General features: G+C 34.2%; 4 protein-coding genes across 8 annotated transcripts; 2 read left to right on the forward strand and 2 right to left on the reverse strand.

Annotated features, from left to right (window-relative positions):
* Positions 1 to 11: 11 nt before the first annotated feature.
* On the forward strand, positions 12 to 1,181 carry LOC126746646 (transcription factor E2F5). Its single transcript, XM_050454986.1, has 3 exons — positions 12 to 258; positions 322 to 711; positions 763 to 1,181. Exons 1-3 carry the CDS (start codon positions 142 to 144, stop codon positions 1,117 to 1,119), a joined length of 864 nt encoding a protein of 287 aa, XP_050310943.1. The 5' UTR covers positions 12 to 141; the 3' UTR covers positions 1,120 to 1,181.
* LOC126746643 (synembryn-A) lies at positions 812 to 20,745 on the forward strand. 5 transcript variants are annotated; one of them, XM_050454978.1, is made up of 7 exons: positions 812 to 933; positions 9,963 to 10,124; positions 10,179 to 10,352; positions 10,407 to 10,560; positions 10,611 to 11,449; positions 11,512 to 11,646; positions 20,493 to 20,745. In XM_050454978.1, the coding sequence occupies exons 2-7, from the start codon at positions 9,968 to 9,970 to the stop codon at positions 20,669 to 20,671; spliced, it is 1,638 nt and encodes a 545-aa protein (XP_050310935.1). In that variant the 5' UTR covers positions 812 to 933; positions 9,963 to 9,967; the 3' UTR covers positions 20,672 to 20,745. The 5 variants fall into 5 exon arrangements, with proteins under 5 accessions (XP_050310935.1, XP_050310934.1, XP_050310932.1 ...); XM_050454977.1 differs by lacking the exon at positions 812 to 933 and adding an exon at positions 6,686 to 6,822; XM_050454975.1 differs by lacking the exon at positions 812 to 933 and adding an exon at positions 9,651 to 9,778.
* Positions 1,218 to 6,596, reverse strand: LOC126746601 (uncharacterized). Its single transcript, XM_050454912.1, is given in 4 exon segments — positions 1,218 to 1,904; positions 5,252 to 5,326; positions 5,329 to 5,770; positions 6,265 to 6,596. Coding segments are annotated over 4 exon segments (1,227 nt in total). The 5' UTR covers positions 6,417 to 6,596; the 3' UTR covers positions 1,218 to 1,346.
* LOC126746642 (cilia- and flagella-associated protein 99-like) lies at positions 15,567 to 20,375 on the reverse strand. Its single transcript, XM_050454974.1, has 2 exons — positions 19,691 to 20,375; positions 15,567 to 16,630 (listed from the first exon to the last, which is right to left on the reverse strand). The coding sequence occupies exons 1-2, from the start codon at positions 20,335 to 20,337 to the stop codon at positions 15,589 to 15,591; spliced, it is 1,689 nt and encodes a 562-aa protein (XP_050310931.1). The 5' UTR covers positions 20,338 to 20,375; the 3' UTR covers positions 15,567 to 15,588.
* Positions 20,746 to 20,825: the final 80 nt, after the last annotated feature.

The following is a 20,825-nucleotide window of genomic DNA, read 5'->3' on the forward strand; positions in this document are numbered from 1 at the left end:
TTGACATTAATGACTTTGACAGTTGGTGACAGCTGTCAAAACTAAAAAAAAAACACATTCCAACACAGAAAAATGTTTAAATTTAAATAAGATTTAATGAGAAGAGAAAAACTAACACTAGAGTAAACGAAACCGAGTCAAATGGGTGAGAATAACGGGTCGTCGCAGCCCCGTTTTGAAAAGTCCCTCGGTTTGCTCACCACCAAGTTCGTCTCCTTGCTAGAGAAATCCAAAGGGGGAATTTTGGACCTGAAGGCGGTAATTTCTCTTATAATTATTGTCTCAATTATTAGTAGTTAATCAGGTGCATCTTATTTGAAGGCGGCGGATATATTGTCGGTGAGGCAAAAGAGACGCATTTACGACATCACCAATGTGCTAGAGGGCATCGGATTGATCGAGAAAAAAACGAAAAACAGTATCCAGTGGAAACCGAACGGTTTGGCGAGGGACGCCCGGCAATCGGGCCAGTCCGAGTACTCGTATAAAGTGTCCAGTTTAAAAAAGGAACTGCTGCGTCTCGAAGAGTATGAACACGAACTCGACTTACATAAACTATGGATCGAGCAAAGCATTAAGAACACAACGGAAGACATTGACACTAGCAAGTACCTCTATGTGACGAGTGAGGATTTTGCTAATTGCTACAGTAAGGACCGGACGATTTTAGTGATCAATGCCCCCATTAACCAGACAAGTATTAGACTAATGGTGAGTAATAATAGATTTTTAGTGAGGAGTGTAAAATTGTTGCGCTTGTAGAACGAGGGAGATTGTTACGATTTAAGAGTGGAGAGTGCAGGGGGGCCAATGGAGGCGCGTTTATTAACTGAAAATTGTTTGGACAACAAGGTGAAGACCCCCAGGAAGAGGCCTAAAATGACTGATTCGGACACAGTGGGGATCCTCAGGAATAAACGGAGACATAAAGTAGTGAGTAATTCTGATTATTTGACAGCGGAGATACTGTTCGGGAAAACTCAATTGTTTAATAGTGAGGATAATAATAGTGAGTTAGAGTGTGAATCGTTTGTTACTCTTAAACCAGCTATTGCTCACCAAGAGTACTCTTTCGGTTTATCGGACAATGAGGGTGCATGTGACTTATTCGATCTGTAATTATGTGGTGATAATGATCTGACCGTACTGAAGGGTGTTTATTATACTTACTGTGATTAGTACACTCCTGTTTGTTTTTTATACATTAAAACGACCAATAACGCTTCACAAAACTACCCAAATTTATTTAATTAATAATAAACAAACATATTGTTACAAGTAAATAAATAGCAAAAAACCTAACCTAACTGTACAAAACCCTTAAAAAACAGTAATAAGAGAGGAGGTTAAAAGAGTGAGGGAAACAGCTCGGAAACACTTTGCTCCCAAGTGGTGTCCAGGTCACTAAGTGGCGAGTCCAGAGATTCGTAACCCAAATCGGACCTGGGGGATGAGGAGCACTCGGAACTAGTTGTCGTGGGGGGTGTGTTGGTGTCCACCGATAAGGTCTCGAGAACATTGAGTGGAGTCTTGTCCACTCCCCCCACGATAACCTCATTCAAAGGCACCTCGTCCACCAGGATGGTGATTGTGTTGGTGTTTTCATCGAAGGTGCCATAAACCACTTCTCGGGGGGTCTCCTCCCTTGTCACTTTTTGGGGGGGTTCTGTGGTCAGTTTTGGTCGGATGGTTTTCAGTTTTTTCACCCTTGGTGATGGTTGTTGTTGGTGATGATCGTCTTTTGTTTTACGAGGGGCTTTTGCGTAGTTATGGTGAAGGAGCAGGTATTCGGAGATGTCGCTTTTTAGCGTGACGTCATCGCCGGTTCCTCGACTGGGTTCCAAGTGTTCTGGTGGCGGCCCCACCATTTGGTTTGGAATATTTTTTGTATCAAGGGTTGGTTCCTGAGGGAATTTTAATTTAAATCAAGTGGGCCTGACCTGACTATGTAAAAGAAAATTTGTAAACGCATTCCTTGAATAATTTGACGGGACACCTGTTTCAGCGTTTTATAAAAAATTGTCAAAATTGAAAAAAAATTTTTTTTGGAAAATTTTCAAAAATTTAAAAAAAAAAAATTTTTGGTAAATTTTCGAAATTTAAAAAAAAAAATTTTTTTTTAAATTTTCAAAATTTTGAAAAAAATTTTTTTTTTGGAAAATATTCATAATTTTGAAAAAAAAAATTTTTTTGGAAAATTTTCAAAATGTCACAAAAAATTCATAACTCAAAAAGTTCTTTAGATAAAATTTTGAAAATTTGTACACGCATTCCTTGAATAATTTGATTGGACACCTATTTCAGCGTTTTTTAAAAAAAAGACAAAATTTTGAAAAACAAATTTTTTTTTGGAAAATTGTCACAATTTTGAAAAAATAATTTTTTTTGGAAAATTTTCAAAATTTCACCAAAAACTCATAATTCAAAAAGTCCTTTAGATAAATTTTTGAAAATTTGTACACGCATTCTTTGAATAATTTGATTGGACATCTGTTTCAGCGTTTTTTCAAAATTTAAAAAAAAAAATTTTTTTTGGAAAATTTTTAAAATTTGGAAAAAAATTTTTTTTTGAAAATTTGGAAAGAAAAATTTTTTTTGGAACAAAATTTCACAAAAAATTCATAACTCAAAAAATTCTTTAGATAAATTTTTGAAAATTTGTACACGCATTCCTCGAATAATTTGATTGGACACTTATTTCAGCGTTTTTCAAAAAATGGACAAAATTTTGAAAAAAAAATTTTTTTTTGGAAAATTTTCAAAAATTCACAAAAAATTCATAACTCAAAAAGTTCTTTAGATAAAATTTTGAAAATTTGTACAGGCATTCCTTGAATAATTTGAGTGGACACCTATTTCAGCGTTTTTTAAAAATTTGACAAAATTTTGAAAAAAAAAAATTTTTTTGAAAATTTTCAAAATTTTACAAAAAATTCATAACTCAAAAAGTTCTTTAGATAAAATTTTGAAAATTTGTACACGCATTCCTTGAATAATTTGATTGGACACCTATTTCAGCGTTTTTCGAAAAATGGACAAAATTTGAAAAAAAAATTTTTTTTTTGGAAAATTTTCAAAATTTCACAAAAAATTCATAACTCAAAAAGTTCTTTAGATAAAATTTTGAAAATTTGTACACGCATTCTTCGAATAATTTGACTGGACACCTATTTCAGCGTTTTTCGAAAAATGGACAAAATTTTGAAAAAAAATTTTTTTTTTTGGAAAATTTTCAAAATTTCACAAAAAATTCATAACTCAAAAAGTTCTTTAGATAAAATTTTAAAAATTTGTACACGCATTCCTCGAATAATTTGATTGGACACCTATTTCAGCGTTTTTCGAAAAATGGACAAAATTTAAAAAAAAAAAATTTTTTGAAAAATTTTCAAAATTTTACAAAAAATTCATAACTCAAAAAGTTCTTTAGATAAATTTTTGAAAATTTGTACACGCATTCCTCGAATAATTTGATTGGACACCTATTTCAGCATTTATTAAAAAAATTGACAAAATTTTGAAAAAAAAATTTTTTTTGGAAAATTTTCAAAATTTTACCAAAAATTCATAACTTAAAAAGTCCTTTAGATAAATTTTTGAAAATTTGTACACGCATTCTTTGAATAATTTGATTGGACACCTGTTTAGCGTTTTTTCAAAATTAAAAAAAAATTTTTTTTTTGAAAATTTTCAAAATTTAAAAAAAAAAATTTTTGTTTGAAAAATGTTAAAAATTTTGAAGAAAAATTTTTTTTGTAAAATTTTGACAAAAAAATTTTTTCTGGAAAAACTTTTAAATTTTGAAAAAAAATTTTTTTTGGAAAATTTTTAAAATTTAAAAAAAAAATTTTTGTTTGAAAAATGTTAAAAATTTTGAAGAAAATTTTTTTTTGTAAAATTTTGAAAAAAAAAAATTTTCTGGAAAAACTTAAATTTTGAAAAAAAATTTTTTTTTTTTTAATTTTCAAAATTTCACAAAAAATTCATAACTCAAAAAGTTCTTAAGATAAAATTTTGAAAATTTGTACACGCATTCCTTAAATAATTTGAGTGGACACCTATTTCAGCGTTTTTTGAAAAATGGACAAAATTTTGAAAAAAAAATTTTTTTTTGAAAATTTTCAAAATTTTACCAAAAATTCATAACTCAAAAAGTTCTTTAGATAAATTTTTGAAAATTTGTACACGCATTCCTTGAATAATTTGACGGGACACCTATTTCAGCGTTTTTTAAAAAATTTGTCAAAATTTTGAAAAAAATATTTTTTTCTAAAAAATTGTCAAAATTTTGAAAAAAAGAATTTTTTGGAAAATTTTGAAAAAAAAAATTTTTTTTGGAAAAATTTCGCAAAAAATTCATGACTAATAATAATAAATTTCCAAAAAAGGTTTCTTATAGTAAAATTTAAAAAAATCCATATAATAGAAGATAAACAATTGAAATTCTTATTATAGGAGCCCCTGGAATAAACACAATAACCATTAATTCTTTCTAAAATTCTGCCAAAGTTCCATTAAACTTTTGATGGTCACTGGAATTCGCCATCTTCCGTCTCTCTCTAAATCGTATTAAACCGAACTTCTGTTATTCATTCAGAAGCAAACCAGTGCATGTCAAACATTTTTTTTTTAATTTATGAAATATTCAATTGAAATATAGAGAGAGAGAAAAATTGCTTTATAAAAGAATTTAATAAACATTTTTGGGTTTATTTAATAGGAAAAATCTTACAGGAGTAAAAGGTCATAGACTTTAACAATTTCTGAAGAAGAAACGTTTGGCTCAATTGCCTGTAAGTAATCAATAATTTCTTCCAGGCATTTGAGGTTAGAATTTTAGTCAATTATTGAGGTTTTTTGTGAGGTCGACAAGTGTGCGAGCGAGTGCCACAATACTGGATGAAAAAAAAAAGCTTTCTTTTGGTGAGTTAAGGGTAATTATTCATAAATAAGTACATGTTTGCCGGGACTAGAGTTTCCTACTAAATTTGGTGAGTACTTGCGGCATGTCATAAAAAAATTGATGAAAATTCCAGTATGGTGCAAGTCACTAGACAAAAAAACAACCCAAACAAAAAAAAAAGTGTTGTGTGCAAATATATATTGAAAAAACTTGGATCGCTTTACCTCCGACTAAAGGTCGATTTATTAACACTAACATGGTCAACAACAAATCTAAAACCAAGAAAAAAAGCCTCCCTTATTTACAGCTCACAACCCCCCCCCCCTTAACAACAATAAACAAACCTACCTGATCAGTTGTCCTTTGAGCGGCAGCTCCCTCCAAATCTCGGGCGATATCCTCGAGTAGGGTCTGAGTGAGCTGCTCCAGTGCTCCGAGATCGACCGATTCGCTCTCAAGCTCGTCGAGCAGGTCCGGCAAAGAAGGCAAACCAGAAGGATCTTCAAGCGGAGCTCCAGGAGGGCCCTCTCGGGTCCCAAAGTCGCTGCTGTGTGCGCCCCCGCTCCTTTCGGCCGAAGGACATCATCATGAAGAAGGGATTCGGTTGATCCGCTTACGGGCGCGCACACGACAGACCGACTTTGGCACTGACACTTTACGAGGGGGGCCCCTTGGTGCTGTTGTAGTCGCTCTCTTAGTTCTGCATTCTCCGCCTGGAGACGCTCATTTGTTTCTCGGAGTTTCTCACACTCCGTCAAGATGGTTTCGTTTTTGGTGAACAGTTGCTGGATGGCGGCCTCCATTTGTTCCACTTTGGCCTTTTTTCTGTCTCGGGACGTTTGGGCTGCCACTCGGTTTTTCAGTTTTCTACAGGCAAAAGTCACTACTAGGCAATATTCAATTAGTTTTTAACAAGAAGCCTGGATGTAAATACCTCCAGTCTCCTTGTCATTTATTAATCATAATAATATCTTCATTGCCCACCAAAACAGTAGTGCCTTGCAACATAACCTAAAACTTTGACTTGCCTCGACTCGCATTAAAACAGAGACAACTTATCCAGCAATTACATGACAGTGCAACTCGCCTCATTAGGGGGCTCATATTAGTCAAAAAAGCACTTTACTTAAAAACGACAACCATAAACGAAATGGTACCATTCAAAGCTCAAAACGAGAGCCACACATATGAAGCAATGACTCAGCTAACTGTCTTCAAACAGAGAAAATGTATGCGGCTCTAATTAATCATTTATTATGGCCCTAACAAGCACTAATACCCAATACAACAAAAATAAAAGCGATAAAATGGGCCCTGAAGGGGCCACCCGACAGTGCACCCGAAGCTACACTGAAACTCACTTTCTCTGTATCTTCTCCTCCCAGGAAAGATGGTCGAGGCGCCTCTTCTTGGCCCTCTGGGGCTGCTCCACGTTCTGATCCGTAAAATAATTGTCGTCGCTGTCGTTTAATATGTTTAAAATGGTCGGGACCGGTAGGACTGCCGCGGCCATCATCTTACTATAGCATTCAACCAAACGCTTCGCCCCGTATTATTAATTTGACACTTTAAACGATAATCGGACTCGGTAAACAACTTTTGCGATTTTCCCCTAAAATTTCACTAATTTTTCGCTAATTTTCTCTCTTCTATTCACCGAGCGAGGAATCTTCTAGATTTTGAGGGCGAATTGTGTAAACGTCAAACGGGGCGAGGTCCGTGGTACAGGTTGTGTGGCGTCTCGTGATTGGTCCGATCCCGTCATGTGACCTCGGTCGGCCAATCACGGGGCGGCTACGTTGTTTCCGACTAGGGCGGCCATCTTGTTCATTGTCGATGATGATAATAATAACGTTGAGCGCCGTTGCCGGTTTGTGCAAAGTTCATGCGTTTGCAGTACAATTTATTATAATAATCAGGTAATTATTAAGATGTTATTATGTTTAATGTTTCAAAGTGAATATAATTGATTAATTAATTGACTGATTGCTCAACAATGAAGGCTTTTAATATCAATTTACGGTAAAAATATTGTCAACAGTGGCAACACCGCGCAACTATTAAATTCTCACTTTAATTTTATGAAGAATTGCATCATCATTCAAGTGACTCACGTGCATACAATAAGAAAATAAGTTGTTTCTGTCTTGGGTAATTCGGCATGGGGGTAATGAACCCCAGAAAGCATTATTGCGTCATTGATAATCAGTGACACAGAGGCTCTTGGGCCCCAACAGTATAGAGTTGTTTTTCTTTTTTTATACATCAACCGCTCTCTCTCTCTCTCTCTCTCTCTCTCTCTCTATTTTAAACTACATTTGTTTTTTTCTAAGCCTACTTACAGGAAGTTGTGTAAACCTATTTTCTTGTTCTTCTACATCTTCTTCTTCTTCTTTATTGACCTCAACTGCCTCGAAGAAGTTATTGAATTCTTCTTGTACAAGCAGTTGCTTTAATAAAGTCCTCAGTTCTTCCTTGATATAATCAACTTCCTGGAAGAAATTATTGAGTTTCCTTTTACAGGCTCTTGAGTCACTACGGGACAGAGTTGTTTTATATTTTACGTCATTGTCACTTGTTAAAATTGAAAAACATGAAAATTTTCAAAATTTTGAAAAAAAAAAATTTTTGGTAAATTTTCAAAATTTAAAAAAAAACTTTTTTTTTGGAAAATTTTCATAATTTTGAAAAAAAAAATTTTTTTTGGAAATCTTTCAAAATTTTGAAAAAAAAATTTTGGTAAATTTTTTTTTGAAAAATTGTCATACTTTTGAAAAAAAAAAATTTTTTTGAAAATTTTCAAAATTTCACAAAAAATTCATAACTCAAAAAGTTCTTAAGATAAAATTTTGAAAATTTGTACACGCATTCTTTGAATAATTTGATTAAACACCTGTTTCAGCGTTTTTTCAAAATTTAAAAAAAAAAAATTTTTTTGGAAAAACTTTTAAATTTTGAAAAAAAAATTTTTTTTGGAAAGTTTAAAATTTCACCAAAAATTCATAACTCAAAAAGTCTTAAAATTTTTTTTAGAAAATTTTTATAATTAAAAAAAAATTTTTTTTTGGAAAATTTTCAAAATTTGGAAAAAAAATTTTTTTTACGGAAAATGTTCAAAATTTTGAAGAAAATTTTTTTTTGGAAAATTTTGAAAAAAAAATTTTTTTTTGAACAAAAAAGGGTTTTTTGTCTTTTGAGTCACTACGGGACAGAGTTGTTTTATATTTTACGTCATTGTCACTTGTTAAAATTGAAAAAATTGAAAAACCTGAAAATTTTCAAAATTTTGAAAAAAAAAAATTTTTGGTAAATTTTCAAAATAAAAAAAAAATTTTTTTTTGGAAAATTTTCATAATTTTGAAAAAAAAAAATTTTTTTTGGAAAATTTTGAAAAAAAATTTTTTTTTGGAAAATTTTCAACATTTTGAAAAAAAAAAAATTTTGGTAAATTTTCAAAATTAAAAAAAAAATTTTTTTTTTGAAAATTTTCATAATTTTGAAGAAAAAAATTTTTCTTTGAAAATTTTCAAAATTTCACAAAAAATTCATAACTCAAAAAGTTCTTAAGATAAAATTTTGAAAATTTGTACACGCATTTTTTGAATAATTTGATTAAACACCTGTTTTAGCGTTTTTTCAAAATTTAAAAAAAACATTTTTTTTGGAAAAACTTAAATTTTGAAAAAAAACTTTTTTTTTGGAAAGTTTAAAATTTCACCAAAAATTCATAACTCAAAAAGTCTTCAGATTTTTTGGAAAATTTTTATAATTAAAAAAAAATTTTTTTTTGGAAAATTTTCAAAATTTGGAAAAAAAATTTTTTTTACGGAAAATGTTCAAAATTTTGAAGAAAATTTTGAAAAAAAAATTTTTTTTGGAACAAAAAAGGGTTTTTTGTCTTTTGAGTCACTACGGGACAGAGTTGTTTTATATTTTACGTCATTGTCACTTGTTAAAATTGAAAAACATGAAAATTTTCAAAATTTTGAAAAAAAAAATTTTTGGTAAATTTTCAAAATTTAAAAAGAAATTTTTTTTTTGAAAATTTTCAAAATTTTGAAAAAAAAAAATTTTTGGTTAATTTTTAAAATTTAAAAAAAATTTTTTTTTTGGAAAATTTTTATAATTTCACCAAAAATTCATAACTCAAAAAGTCTTAAGATTTTTTTTGGAAAATTTTTATAATTAAAAAAAATTTTTTTTTGGAAAATTTTCAAAATTTGGAAAAAAAAATTTTTTTACGGAAAATGTTCAAAATTTTGAAGAAAATTTTTTTTTGGAAAATTTTGAAAAAAAATTTTTTTTGGAACAAAAAAAGGTTTTTTGTCTTTTGAGTCACTACGGGACAGAGTTGTTTTATATTTTACGTCATTGTCACTTGTCAATTTTAATAGTCAGAAAAGAGTGAAATAAATAAACAATTTACAAGTAAATGAGCACAGCATTTTAATTCAAATTAACGAAACTACTGGTTGCACTATATTCAACCCAAAACCTCTTTTATCCTAAGCTTTCGCACTTTTAGTAACAATGGCAACACCGCAAGACATGTTGCTGCCCAAACTTTATGCCCCCGTTTTCCTTGAAGTTTCTAAATATTTCCCTTTTAGTACTATCACAGATTTACAGAATAGTAGTCAGTAACCAGTAACAGTATTCTGTAAATCTGTGGTACTATCACAAGATATTTTCAAAATATTTAAAAGATACTCAGTTAACAACCTGGCAACACTGCATATATTCCTGTCCGGTTCCCTATATCACTGTCATTGTCACGAATGTCACTTGTCAATCTTGACAAGCAACAAGGCGAGAACGTAAACAAACAATTTTACACTTTTAAACCGTAAACTCGTCCCGATTCCTAATTATTCGGTGAGTTCTCTGTTCTTTATTAAATAACCCTGCCCTTAACACCGTTAAAACCTTCATAAATCAATGAAATTTCAATTTATGCCGCTATATAACTTGCCCCATTGTCATTGATAATATTAATCCCAGATAAGCTACTCACCATTATCCTTCAGAGTAGTAAACAGGTGTCTTGCATCTGTTCCAGTTAAAATGCAACAGTATATACCAGACTTATCCACCCCGACATCTACGAACATCGACAACATAATAACTGGAATCAAAAATGGCAATAAGGGCCTCTACGAGCAGGCCCTGGTCAATTTCCTTGCCAAAGAACACGAGAATTTCCTTATCGAGGAACTGAATGGTGATATTCCCTAATATAATTAAAGAAACTTCCCCTGATTGAGTGAGTAATTAGTTCCAGACAAAAGGGAACAACTGTGGTCTGCCTTGACCACCCTTACGAGCCTCACAGAGGACAACGACGTCTTGGCGGTGGTTTTTACTTGTTTTCGCATAATTAGCCGCGATAAGGCGAGCGTGAATCGGTTGGTTAGTGAGGAGTGGTTGGACCTCATTATGTTGCACACAGGTATAATCATTTTTCAGGGAAGTATCGGGGGTTATGAGTGAGGACGGGTTTTAGGGCTTAACGACACTCTATTTGATTACTCTGATGATACTTTATGTAAAATTGAGGAGGGCCAGAAGGTGCTATGGAATATTTTGTTTAATAGTAAGGAGCAGGTGGAGGCCGCACTGGAAAATGGAGTTCTGGAGAGGATTCTTGATAGAATAAGGTATGTTTGTTGTTGATTTTGCTTTATTGGTTATCTAAGGGGGGTTTTAGGTTATATGACACAGTCCATGTCCCCGATTCTATCAAATACTATGACCTAAAGATTATTTTTTATCTAACGGCTGTCTCAAAAACGATTCGCCTTAAGGTGGAATCTGCTAACGGTTTATCCTTGCTAAGCACCACTCTCAAAGTGGTTTTAAAGGAGAGTGTCTCGTATTCCAATGTAGCCCCAGCAACCTTGGACGATAAGAAAACTGACCTGGCATGCGAAGCCCTGAAGGCCCTATTTAACATAACCTTAAACTGCCATAAGGTGACGGATGCCACCAAAGAACTAGTCGAGATATTGCGGAACTATTTACTGGCAAATCCAAGTACTTTAGACAAGACTTGGCAGTTGCGTAATGATGTTGTTAATTTGCTAACGAACCTGCCCGCCCCCTCTTATGCCAAACTGCTCATTCCGATGACAAAGGGGGCCACCCTACCGAAAACTTTAGAGTTCGAGGGCTATAATATGATCGTTATTTACGAAATATTGATGTTGTTAGAGGCAAAATTCAAGGACGAAACCGCTATAGGGAACCAGTTAGAGGTTTACTCTCCGGTATTAAGTGTTTTAGTAAGAGGGGCCAAGGCGGTGAGGGCCATAAGGAAGTATCTGAGGATCCACATATTGCCCCCCTTGATCGATATGGACAAGAGGCCGGAAGAGACGGACACTTTGAGGGGCCACTTATGTAAACTGTTGACCACGCCCATTACGGAGGTGCGAGACTTGGCGGCTGAGCTGCTGTTCGTTTTGTGCAAGTGCAACGTTGCCAGGATGGTCAAGTATACGGGGTTCGGAAACGCCGCCGGCATGTTCGCTCAGAGGGGCTTGTTGGGTGAGTGGGTCTTTTGTTTTTGGCACTTTCGTTTGTTTTATGGTGGCATTTCTTGTCGTAAGGTGTAAATAAGTGTGAGGAGGAAGCGAACTATAGTGCGGAGGAGGACAGCGATACCGAGGAGTACAGCGAGCAGAAACACTTGATTAATCCCGTGATCGGTTGCGTGGAGAAACCGCACGCGGATCCTATGGCCGGTAATTATTTATTTATATCATTTGTTGCTACATTAAGAGTGAATAGTCCTCATTTTTCCTCTCGACTCTTTGTTCCTCGTTGGTCCTCCCCAGTGGTACTCCTCACGTTCTCGATCATACGCCGGTGATGAATAATTGTGAGTCAATATCAGGAATTAAAAAAAAAATTAAATTTAAAAATGACTTTTGTCCATTAAAATGGGAGCTCTGAACCACTGGGCGCTTATGGCCATGCAAATGCCTTAAGTGGGGTAGGCAACGCTCAATACAGTGACCCCCAATACAGTGGGTCGCTATAGGGATAAAACAGGACAAAATTAATTTTTTTTTTGGGTAAATTGGAAGAAAACACTCGAGTTAATTAATTTACTTTGGTGCAATTTGTACTTGTCCAATTTTACAATGGGTAAGACAAAGATATACATATATTGATTTTTTTTTAATAATTTTTTTTGGTGCAATTTGTACTCGTCCTTGTCAGTTATTTATCGGTAATTTACTGTCTTGCTTTGGTGCAATTTGTACATGTCCAACTTAACAATGAGTAAGACAAAGATATACATATATTGATTTTTTTAAATAATTTTTTTTGGTGCAATTTGTACTCGTCCTTGTCAGTTATTTATCGGTAATTTACTGTCTTGCTTTGGTGCAATTTGTACATGTCCAACTTAACAATGAGTAAGACAAAGATATACATATATTGATTTTTTTAAATAATTTTTGATGCAATTTGTACTCGTCCTTATCAGTTATTTATCGATAATTTACTGTCTTGCTTTGGTGCAATTTTTACATGTCCTACTTTACAATGAGTAAGACAAGGATATACATATATTGATTTTTTTTAAAATAATTTTTGATGCAATTTGTACTCGTCCTTGTCAGTTATTTATCGGTAATTTACTGTCTTGCTTTGGTGCAATTTGTACATGTCCAACTTTACAATGAGTAAGACAAAGAGATACATATATTGATTTTTTTTAAATAATTTTTTTTGGTGCAATTTGTACTCGTCCTTGTCAGTTATTTATCGGTAATTTACTGTCTTGCTTTGGTGCAATTTGTACATGTCCAACTTAACAATGAGTAAGACAAAGATATACATATATTGATTTTTTTAAATAATTTTTGATGCAATTTGTACTCGTCCTTATCAGTTATTTATCGATAATTTACTGTCTTGCTTTGGTGCAATTTTTACATGTCCTACTTTACAATGAGTAAGACAAGGATATACATATATTGATTTTTTTTAAAATAATTTTTGATGCAATTTGTACTCGTCCTTGTCAGTTATTTATCGGTAATTCACTGTCTTGCTTTGGTGCAATTTGTACATGTCCAACTTAACAATGAGTAAGACAAAGATATACATATATTGATTTTTTTAAATAATGTTTTTTTGATGCAATTTGTACTCGTCCTTGTCAGTTATTTATCAGTAATTTACTGTCTTACTTTGGTGCAATTTGTACTTGTCCAACTTTACAATGAGTAAGACAAAGACATACATATATTGATTTTTTTAAATAATGTTTTTTTGATGCAATTTGTACTCGTCCTTGTCAGTTATTTATCAGTAATTTACTGTCTTGTTTTGGTGCAATTTGTCCCCGTCCAACTTCCTGGACTATCGCATTTATTTTGTTTTATTAAATATCTCTAAAATGGTTAATTTTACATAAAAAATCGTAGGTATCATTTTTATAGAGCATGATTCGATGAACAACTTTGCTCTCTACGTGTTTTTTAATTGGACCAACCAGAATCGAGATATTTGAGAAATTGTCTGACAAGGGTTATTTTGTCCTAAAGAAGGTTCAGGTCCAAATATCTCAAAAATGGTTGATTTTACATGCAAAATCATAGGAATCATTTTTATAGAGCATGATTCGTTGAACAACTTTGCTCTCTACGTGTTTTTTAATTGGACCAACCGGAATCGAGATATTTGAGAAATTGTCTGACAAGGGTTATTTTGTCCTAAAGAAGGTTCAGGTCCAAATATCTCGAAAATGGTTGATTTTACATGAAAAATCATAGGTATCATTTTTATAGAGCATGATTTAATGAACAACTTTGCTCTCTACGTGTTTTTTAATTGGACCAATCGGAATTGAAATATTTGACAAATTGTCTGACAAGGGTTATTTTGTCCTAAAGAAGGTTCAGGTCCAAATATCTCAAAAATGGTTGATTTTACATGAAAAATCATAGGAATCATTTTTATAGAGCACGATTCGATGAACAACTTTGCTCTCTACGTGTTTTTTAATTGGACCAATCGGAATCGAGATATTTGACAAATTGTCTGACAAGGGTTATTTTGTCCTAAAGAAGAAGGTTCAGGTCCAAATATCTCGAAAATGGTTGATTTTATATAAAAAATCATAGGAATCATTTTTATAGAGCATGATTCGATGAACAACTTTGCTCTCTACGTGTTTTTTAATTGGACCAATCGGAATCGAGATATTTGACAAATTGTCTGACAAGGGTTATTTTGTCCTAAAGAAGAAGGTTCAGGTCCAAATATCTCGAAAATGGTTGATTTTATATAAAAAATCATAGGAATCATTTTTATAGAGCATGATTCGATGAACAACTTTGCTCTCTACGTGTTTTTTAATTGGACCAATCGGAATCGAGATATTTGACAAATTGTCTGACAAGGGTTATTTTGTCCTAAAGAAGGTTCAGGTCCAAATATCTCGAAAATGGTTGATTTTATATAAAAAATCATAGGAATCATTTTTATAGAGCATGATTCGATGAACAACTTTGCTCTCTACGTGTTTTTTAATTGGACCAATCGGAATCGAGATATTTGACAAATTGTCTGACAAGGGTTATTTTGTCCTAAAGAAGGTTCAGGTCCAAATATCTCGAAAATGGTTGATTTTACATTAAAAATCATAAGTATCATTTTTATAGAGCACGATTCGATGAACAACTTTGCTCTCTACGTGTTTTTTAATTGGACCAATCGGAATCGAGATATTCGACAAATTGTCTGACAAGGGTTATTTTGTCCTAAAGAAGGTTCAGGTCCAAATATCTCGAAAATGGTTGATTTTATATAAAAAATCATAGGAATAATTTTTATAGAGCACGATCCGATGAACAACTTTGCTCTCTACGTGTTTTTTAATTGGACCAATCGGAATCGAGATATTTGACAAATTGTCTGACAAGGTTTTTTTCAGTAGTTTTTTCTTAATAACTCTTTATTGGCGACACCTAGAAGGTTCAAACTTTCAGCATATCAATAACTTTTTCAAACGAATTTTTTGACACAATCGACGACTCTCTACGTAGAGTAGTTTTCGCTCTACACTTTTTTGACTTTGACACTTAATACCGGCATACCTATGCTAGCTACGGAAACCATTTTTTCCCTCAAACACCCGGAATTTATCGGGCTATAATGCACTAAAAACCGTTTTTATTTAAATGTTACCAAACGGTATTTTCCACGAAAAATCCCCAAAAAATCGAGCAGTCGTACCGTCGATATGCCGCTAGGAGCCGTCATGGTGCAATAACTCACTGGTCCAGCACCCAAGCAGCCTACGGCCAGGTATCCCGTTACATCTAAAGAATTTTTGTTTTTCTTCCAGGCATTTGGGGCAAGGAGTGTCTGGAAGAAAAATGGGATTTTTCGATTAATTAAAATTTGGTAAAAATCCTCGGATCAATACTAAAATGTAAAAAAAAAAAAACGACTTTTGTCCCTTAAAATGAGCGTGCGGATCCACTGGGCGCTTATTACCATGCCAACGCTGTTAGTTGCTAGGCAACGCTCGGTACGACAACCCCGAATACAGTGGTTCAGTCTATGAGTAAAATAGGACAAAATCAGTTTTAATTCAATTTTTTTGTCAAACATATTTAAGAAACATTTGAAAAAAACAACATTTTTATTTATATATTTATTTATCAAAAGTGAGCGACACTCCTCATGCGCCTCTTTTCCTCCAAACACCTGCGCAGCTCCGTCACACTGGGGCTCTCCCTCGCTCTAACCTCCTCCTCCTCCTCCTGCCTGTTTCTCCTCTCGCGTTTCCTCGCCCCCCGCTGCTCCTCCCCGATGATCCTCCTCACGTTCTCGATCATTTGCCGGTGCTCCTCCTTCCTCCTCAATATTCCCGCCCGTTTCTCTTCCAGCTCCTTCTTCATGTTCATTTTCGTGATGGCGAGTCGCTCCTGCAGTTCCGCTATCGACATTTCGCACAGCAGGCCCAAGTTGCTACTCTCCGTCGGGTCGAACTCTTTTAAGTTAAACCGGACCCGATGGATCGCCCGGATCTCTTGGATCAGTTCGGTCTTCTTCTGGAGTTCCTGTTTTTTCTCCATGAGGGCGCGGCCGAGCATCTCTTTCGTTTGCTCCTGTTGCTCTTTTACACTCGACTGTTTCCGTTCCAAGAGTTTCATTTCGCTTAGGCGCGCCCCCTGTTTGATCGCCTGAGACTTGAGCACCAGGCTCTGGATCTTCTCACGTTCCTCTTGTTGCCACGCGCGGAAACTCTGGACCAGCGCCAGTTTTTCCCGCTTGTGCGCCTCCATTTTCAGTTTGTTTTGTTCGAGCAGCTGTTTTTTCGCTAGTATAGCTTCCTCGTAAGAAAGCAGACCTTTCAGGTGGTTCTTCTTGATTAGCTCCAATTGTTGTTGCTCTTGTTGCTGTTTCAGTTGCTCCCGCAGTTGTTCCGGTTCGGTGGGATCGAAGCCGCCCTTGATGAGTTCTTCCAGGTGGCGTGCCTCCTCACTTTGTTGCCGCAAGACCCTCGAAGCCTCCCGCAGGGTGGTGGTCAAGGTGCTCTTGATCTCGATGGGTTTCACTTGGGGGGGCGGTTTGCTTTTGAAGGGTTCGTCCGGGGGTTCGGGTGCAACGGGGGGTTGCGGTACGCGGGTTAATCTGGAGGGGGTTAGTTTGGCTTCGGTTAGAAGCTCTCGAGCCCGTTGTCGGTTTAATTGTTTACACCTAGAAAGGGTTTTTCAATTAATTGGGGTGTGGTGCTTGAGCAATTTAGGACCCAACGATTTTTTGACATTCATGGAACACTCTTAAACAAAAGAAATTTTGAATGAACATAATCTGTACTTAAAAAAGACAATTTTTAAAAAAATCTGAAAAATTGTATCAACATGGCACTTATTTTTAGCTACTTTTTTCTAACTAACACGGTGGTACCATTAGTTTTTTGATATCTCAAACGACAGTCCTAAAAAATCAAAATTTTGAAAAAATCAAAAAAACCCTATCGACTTGGTACTCATTTTCAGCTACTTTTTCCTAACTAACACGGTGGTACCATTAGTTTTCTGATATCTCAAACGGTAGTCCCGAAAAATCAAAATTTTGAAAAAATCAAAAAAACCCTATTAAGATGGTACTCATTTTCAGCTACTTTTTCCTAACTAACACGGTGGTACCATTAGTTTTTTGATATCTCAAACGGTTGTCTTGAAAAATCAAAATTTTGAAAAAATCAAAAAAACCCTACTAAGATGGTACTCATTTTCAGCTACTTTTTCCTAACTAACACGGTGGTACCATTAGTTTTTTGATATCTCAAACGACAGTCCTAAAAAATCAAAATTTTGAAAAAATCAAAAAAACCCTATTAAGATGGTACTCATTTTCAGCTACTTTTTCCTAACTAACACGGTGGTACCATTAGTTTTTTGATATCTCAAACGGTAGTCCTGAAAAATCAAAATTTTGAAAAAATCAAAAAAACCCTATTAAGATGGTACTTATTTTCAGCTACTTTTTTCTAACTAACACGGTGGTACCATTAGTTTTTTGATATCTCAAACGGTTGTCTTGAAAAATCAAAATTTTGAAAAAATCAAAAAAACCCTACTAAGATGGTACTCATTTTCAGCTACTTTTTCCTAACTAACACGGTGGTACCATTAGTTTTTTGATATCTCAAACGACAGTCCTAAAAAATCAAAATTTTGAAAAAATCAAAAAAACCCTATTAAGATGGTACTCATTTTCAGCTACTTTTTCCTAACTAACACGGTGGTACCATTAGTTTTTTGATATCTCAAACGGTAGTCCTGAAAAATCAAAATTTTGAAAAAATCAAAAAAACCCTATTAAGATGGTACTTATTTTCAGCTACTTTTTTCTAACTAACACGGTGGTACCATTAGTTTTTTGATATATCAAACGGTAGTCCTGAAAAATCAAAATTTTGAAAAAATCAAAAATACCCTATTAAGATGGTACTCATTTTCAGCTACTTTTTCCTAACTAACACGGTGGTACCATTAGTTTTTTGATATCTCAAACGACAGTCCTAAAAAATCAAAATTTTGAAAAAATCAAAAAAACCCTATTAAGATGGTACTCATTTTCAGCTACTTTTTCCTAACTAACACGGTGGTACCATTAGTTTTTTGATATCTCAAACGACAGTCCTAAAAAATCAAAATTTTGAAAAAATCAAAAAAACCCTATTAAGATGGTGCTCATTTTCAGCTACTTTTTCCTAACTAACACGGTGGTACCATTAGTTTTTTGATATCTCAAACGGTAGTCCTAAAAAATCAAAATTTTGAAAAAATCTAAGAAAGCTTGAATTTTTTTTTTGGAAATTAGTAAATTGGCCAAAACGCTTCAAAAAATTCTTATAAAATTTTTTTGAAAAATGTACCTGAACAAAATTATACTCAATTTTCTCCGATAAAAAGTCTTCCCCAAAAAGTCCAAAGATATTTTTTTTTCTGGAAAACTATTGGATGGAGAAAAAAATGGTTGAAACAAAAGTTGTTTCGAATATTAATGCGCATCAGATGCAATAAAAAAATTATTTTTAGGTGCAATAGTTTTCCAGAAAATTGGGAAAAACCTCCTAGGAGTTTTTTCTCATTTTCTCGAAAACTATTGGGAATTTGGAAATTTTTTTGTTAGCATCGGAATCTAAATCAAAAATAGAACAAATCATAAATAATAACTTTTCATCGTAAATCGAATAATAAAAGAGTTATGAAGGATTTTTCAAAAATTGGAAAATTTTTTGGTAAAAAATAAAAAAAAATTTTTTTGAAAAATTTTAATTTTTTTTCATAAATTGTTTAATTGCTAAAAAATCTTTAAAAAAGTCTTATAAAACTTTTTTCAAAAATGTGCCAGAACAAAGTTATAACGACTTTCCCGAAAGGGAAAATGTCCATAATTTTAGTTTTTATTTTTTTTCTGGAAAACTATTGGTCGGAGAAAAAAATTGTTTTGACAAAAGTTGTTTGGAATCTCAATGCGCATCAAATCCAACAAAAAAATTATTTTTAAGTTCAACAGTTTTCCAGAAAATCGAGAAAAACCTCCAAGCAGTTTTTCCTCATTTTCTCGAAAACTATTGGGAGTCTGGAAAATTTTCTTTTAGCATCGGAATCTAAATGAACAATAGAATAAATCATAAAGAATCACATTTCATTGTAAATCGAATAATTAAAGAGTTATGAAGGATTTTTCAAAAATTGGAAAATTTTTTGGTAAAAAAAAAAAAAAAAAAAATTTGAAAAATTTTAATTTTCTTTTTATAAATTGTTTAATTGCTCGAAATACTTTAAAAAAGTCTTATAAAACTTTTTTCAAAAATGTGCCAGAACAAAGTTATAACGACTTTCCCGAAAGGGAAAATGTCCATAATTTTAGTTTTTATTTTTTTTCTGGAAAACTATCGGTCGGAGAAAAAAATTGTTAAAACAAAAGTTGTTTGGAATATCAATGCGCATCAAATCCAACAAAAAAATTATTTTTAAGTTCAACAGTTTTCCAGAAAATCGGGAAAAACCTCCTAGGAGTTTTTCCTCATTTTCTCGAAAACCATTGGGAATTCGCAAAAATTTCTTCTAGCATCTGAATCTAAATCAAAAATAGAACAAATTATAAAGAATAACATTTCCTCGCAAAACAAAAAATAAAAAAGTTATGAAAAGTTTTATGCATTTTTTTTCTGGAAACAACATACCAAAAAAAAAAAATCGTTGGGTCATAAACCGCTCACCAAAATCCCCTATTGCCTACCTTTCCAGTCCCTGCTGGACCTGTTTCCCGGGCCTCCAAGTGGTCTCCGGAACCCCGTTGGCCCTAAACCTCCCCACAGCCGTGGGGGTGTTTGCGGGCGGCTTGGGACGGCTCCGGTGCCCCCCCGCGCACTTAAAGGGCCGCACCCGAGTCCCCCGGGGGATTTTCACCTCGTGCAGGCTTAAAAATCGCTTTCCCAACGTCACCAACAGGTCGATTTTCGCCAAAAAAGGCTCGACGATACGCTCCAGGACGTAGACGTCCTCAAAGTGTTGCGAGGCCGCTCGGCAGATTTCCAGGTGGTTTTCCGGGCGGGTGATGGCTGCCAGGAGGTCACACAAGTAGAAACAATTCATTTGCAAGAAGTAGTGCATGAGGGTGTCCTGGTTAGCGGGGCTCAGGCGGAACACGAGGAGGAATAAAGCGGTTTGCGCGTGCGCCGCGTCGACGCGTTTCAGCAGCGGTTTTTCCAGGAGGTTCTCGGTTAGGTCGCGTAGAAGGTCCGCGTGTTTCACCATGTCCAGGAACAGAGCGATTTCCTCATCGGTTAAGGTGGACTGGGCCAACAGGTCCCCCACTGGTTTCCCGTCGGTTTTCTTGTACTTTTCAAACAGTTTTGCCACCGTTTTTAGGGTTTTCAAGTTCATTTTGTCCACGTCAAAATGTCACTTTGACAGGCGACCCACACAAAACGTTCCTATATTAACATATTTAAATGTCCCGCCTCGAAAAAAAAAACAATATGGCCGCCACGACAGTTGGTCCAGTGACGTATATTGTCTCTCTCTCTCTCTCTGTCCAGGCATGACAGACGAGCAAAAAGAGTACGAGACGATGAAACTGGTGCAGCTGATCGACAGCCTGTCAAAGTCGGGGATAATTCAGCCGGCCAAGATCGGGCCCGACGGTAAACCGCACGCGGTCGGGCACGTATTGGAGCTGCAAGATGGCGCCACCGGCCGTTCTTCTGACAGCGACTGATTTTATACTTAATTTACGTGTAAATAAATGAATGAACTTTAATTGTATTTATTAATAAATAATTTGTGACGTAACGGGGTGTAATTGTTTATATAGGCACGGCAATTTTGAAAAAATCAAAAAAACTATTAAGATGGTACTCATTTTCAGCTAC

The sequence above is a fragment of the Anthonomus grandis genome, chromosome 17 (genome assembly GCF_022605725.1).
Source record: "Anthonomus grandis grandis chromosome 17, icAntGran1.3, whole genome shotgun sequence".
NCBI classification, from domain to species: Eukaryota; Metazoa; Arthropoda; class Insecta; order Coleoptera; family Curculionidae; genus Anthonomus; species Anthonomus grandis.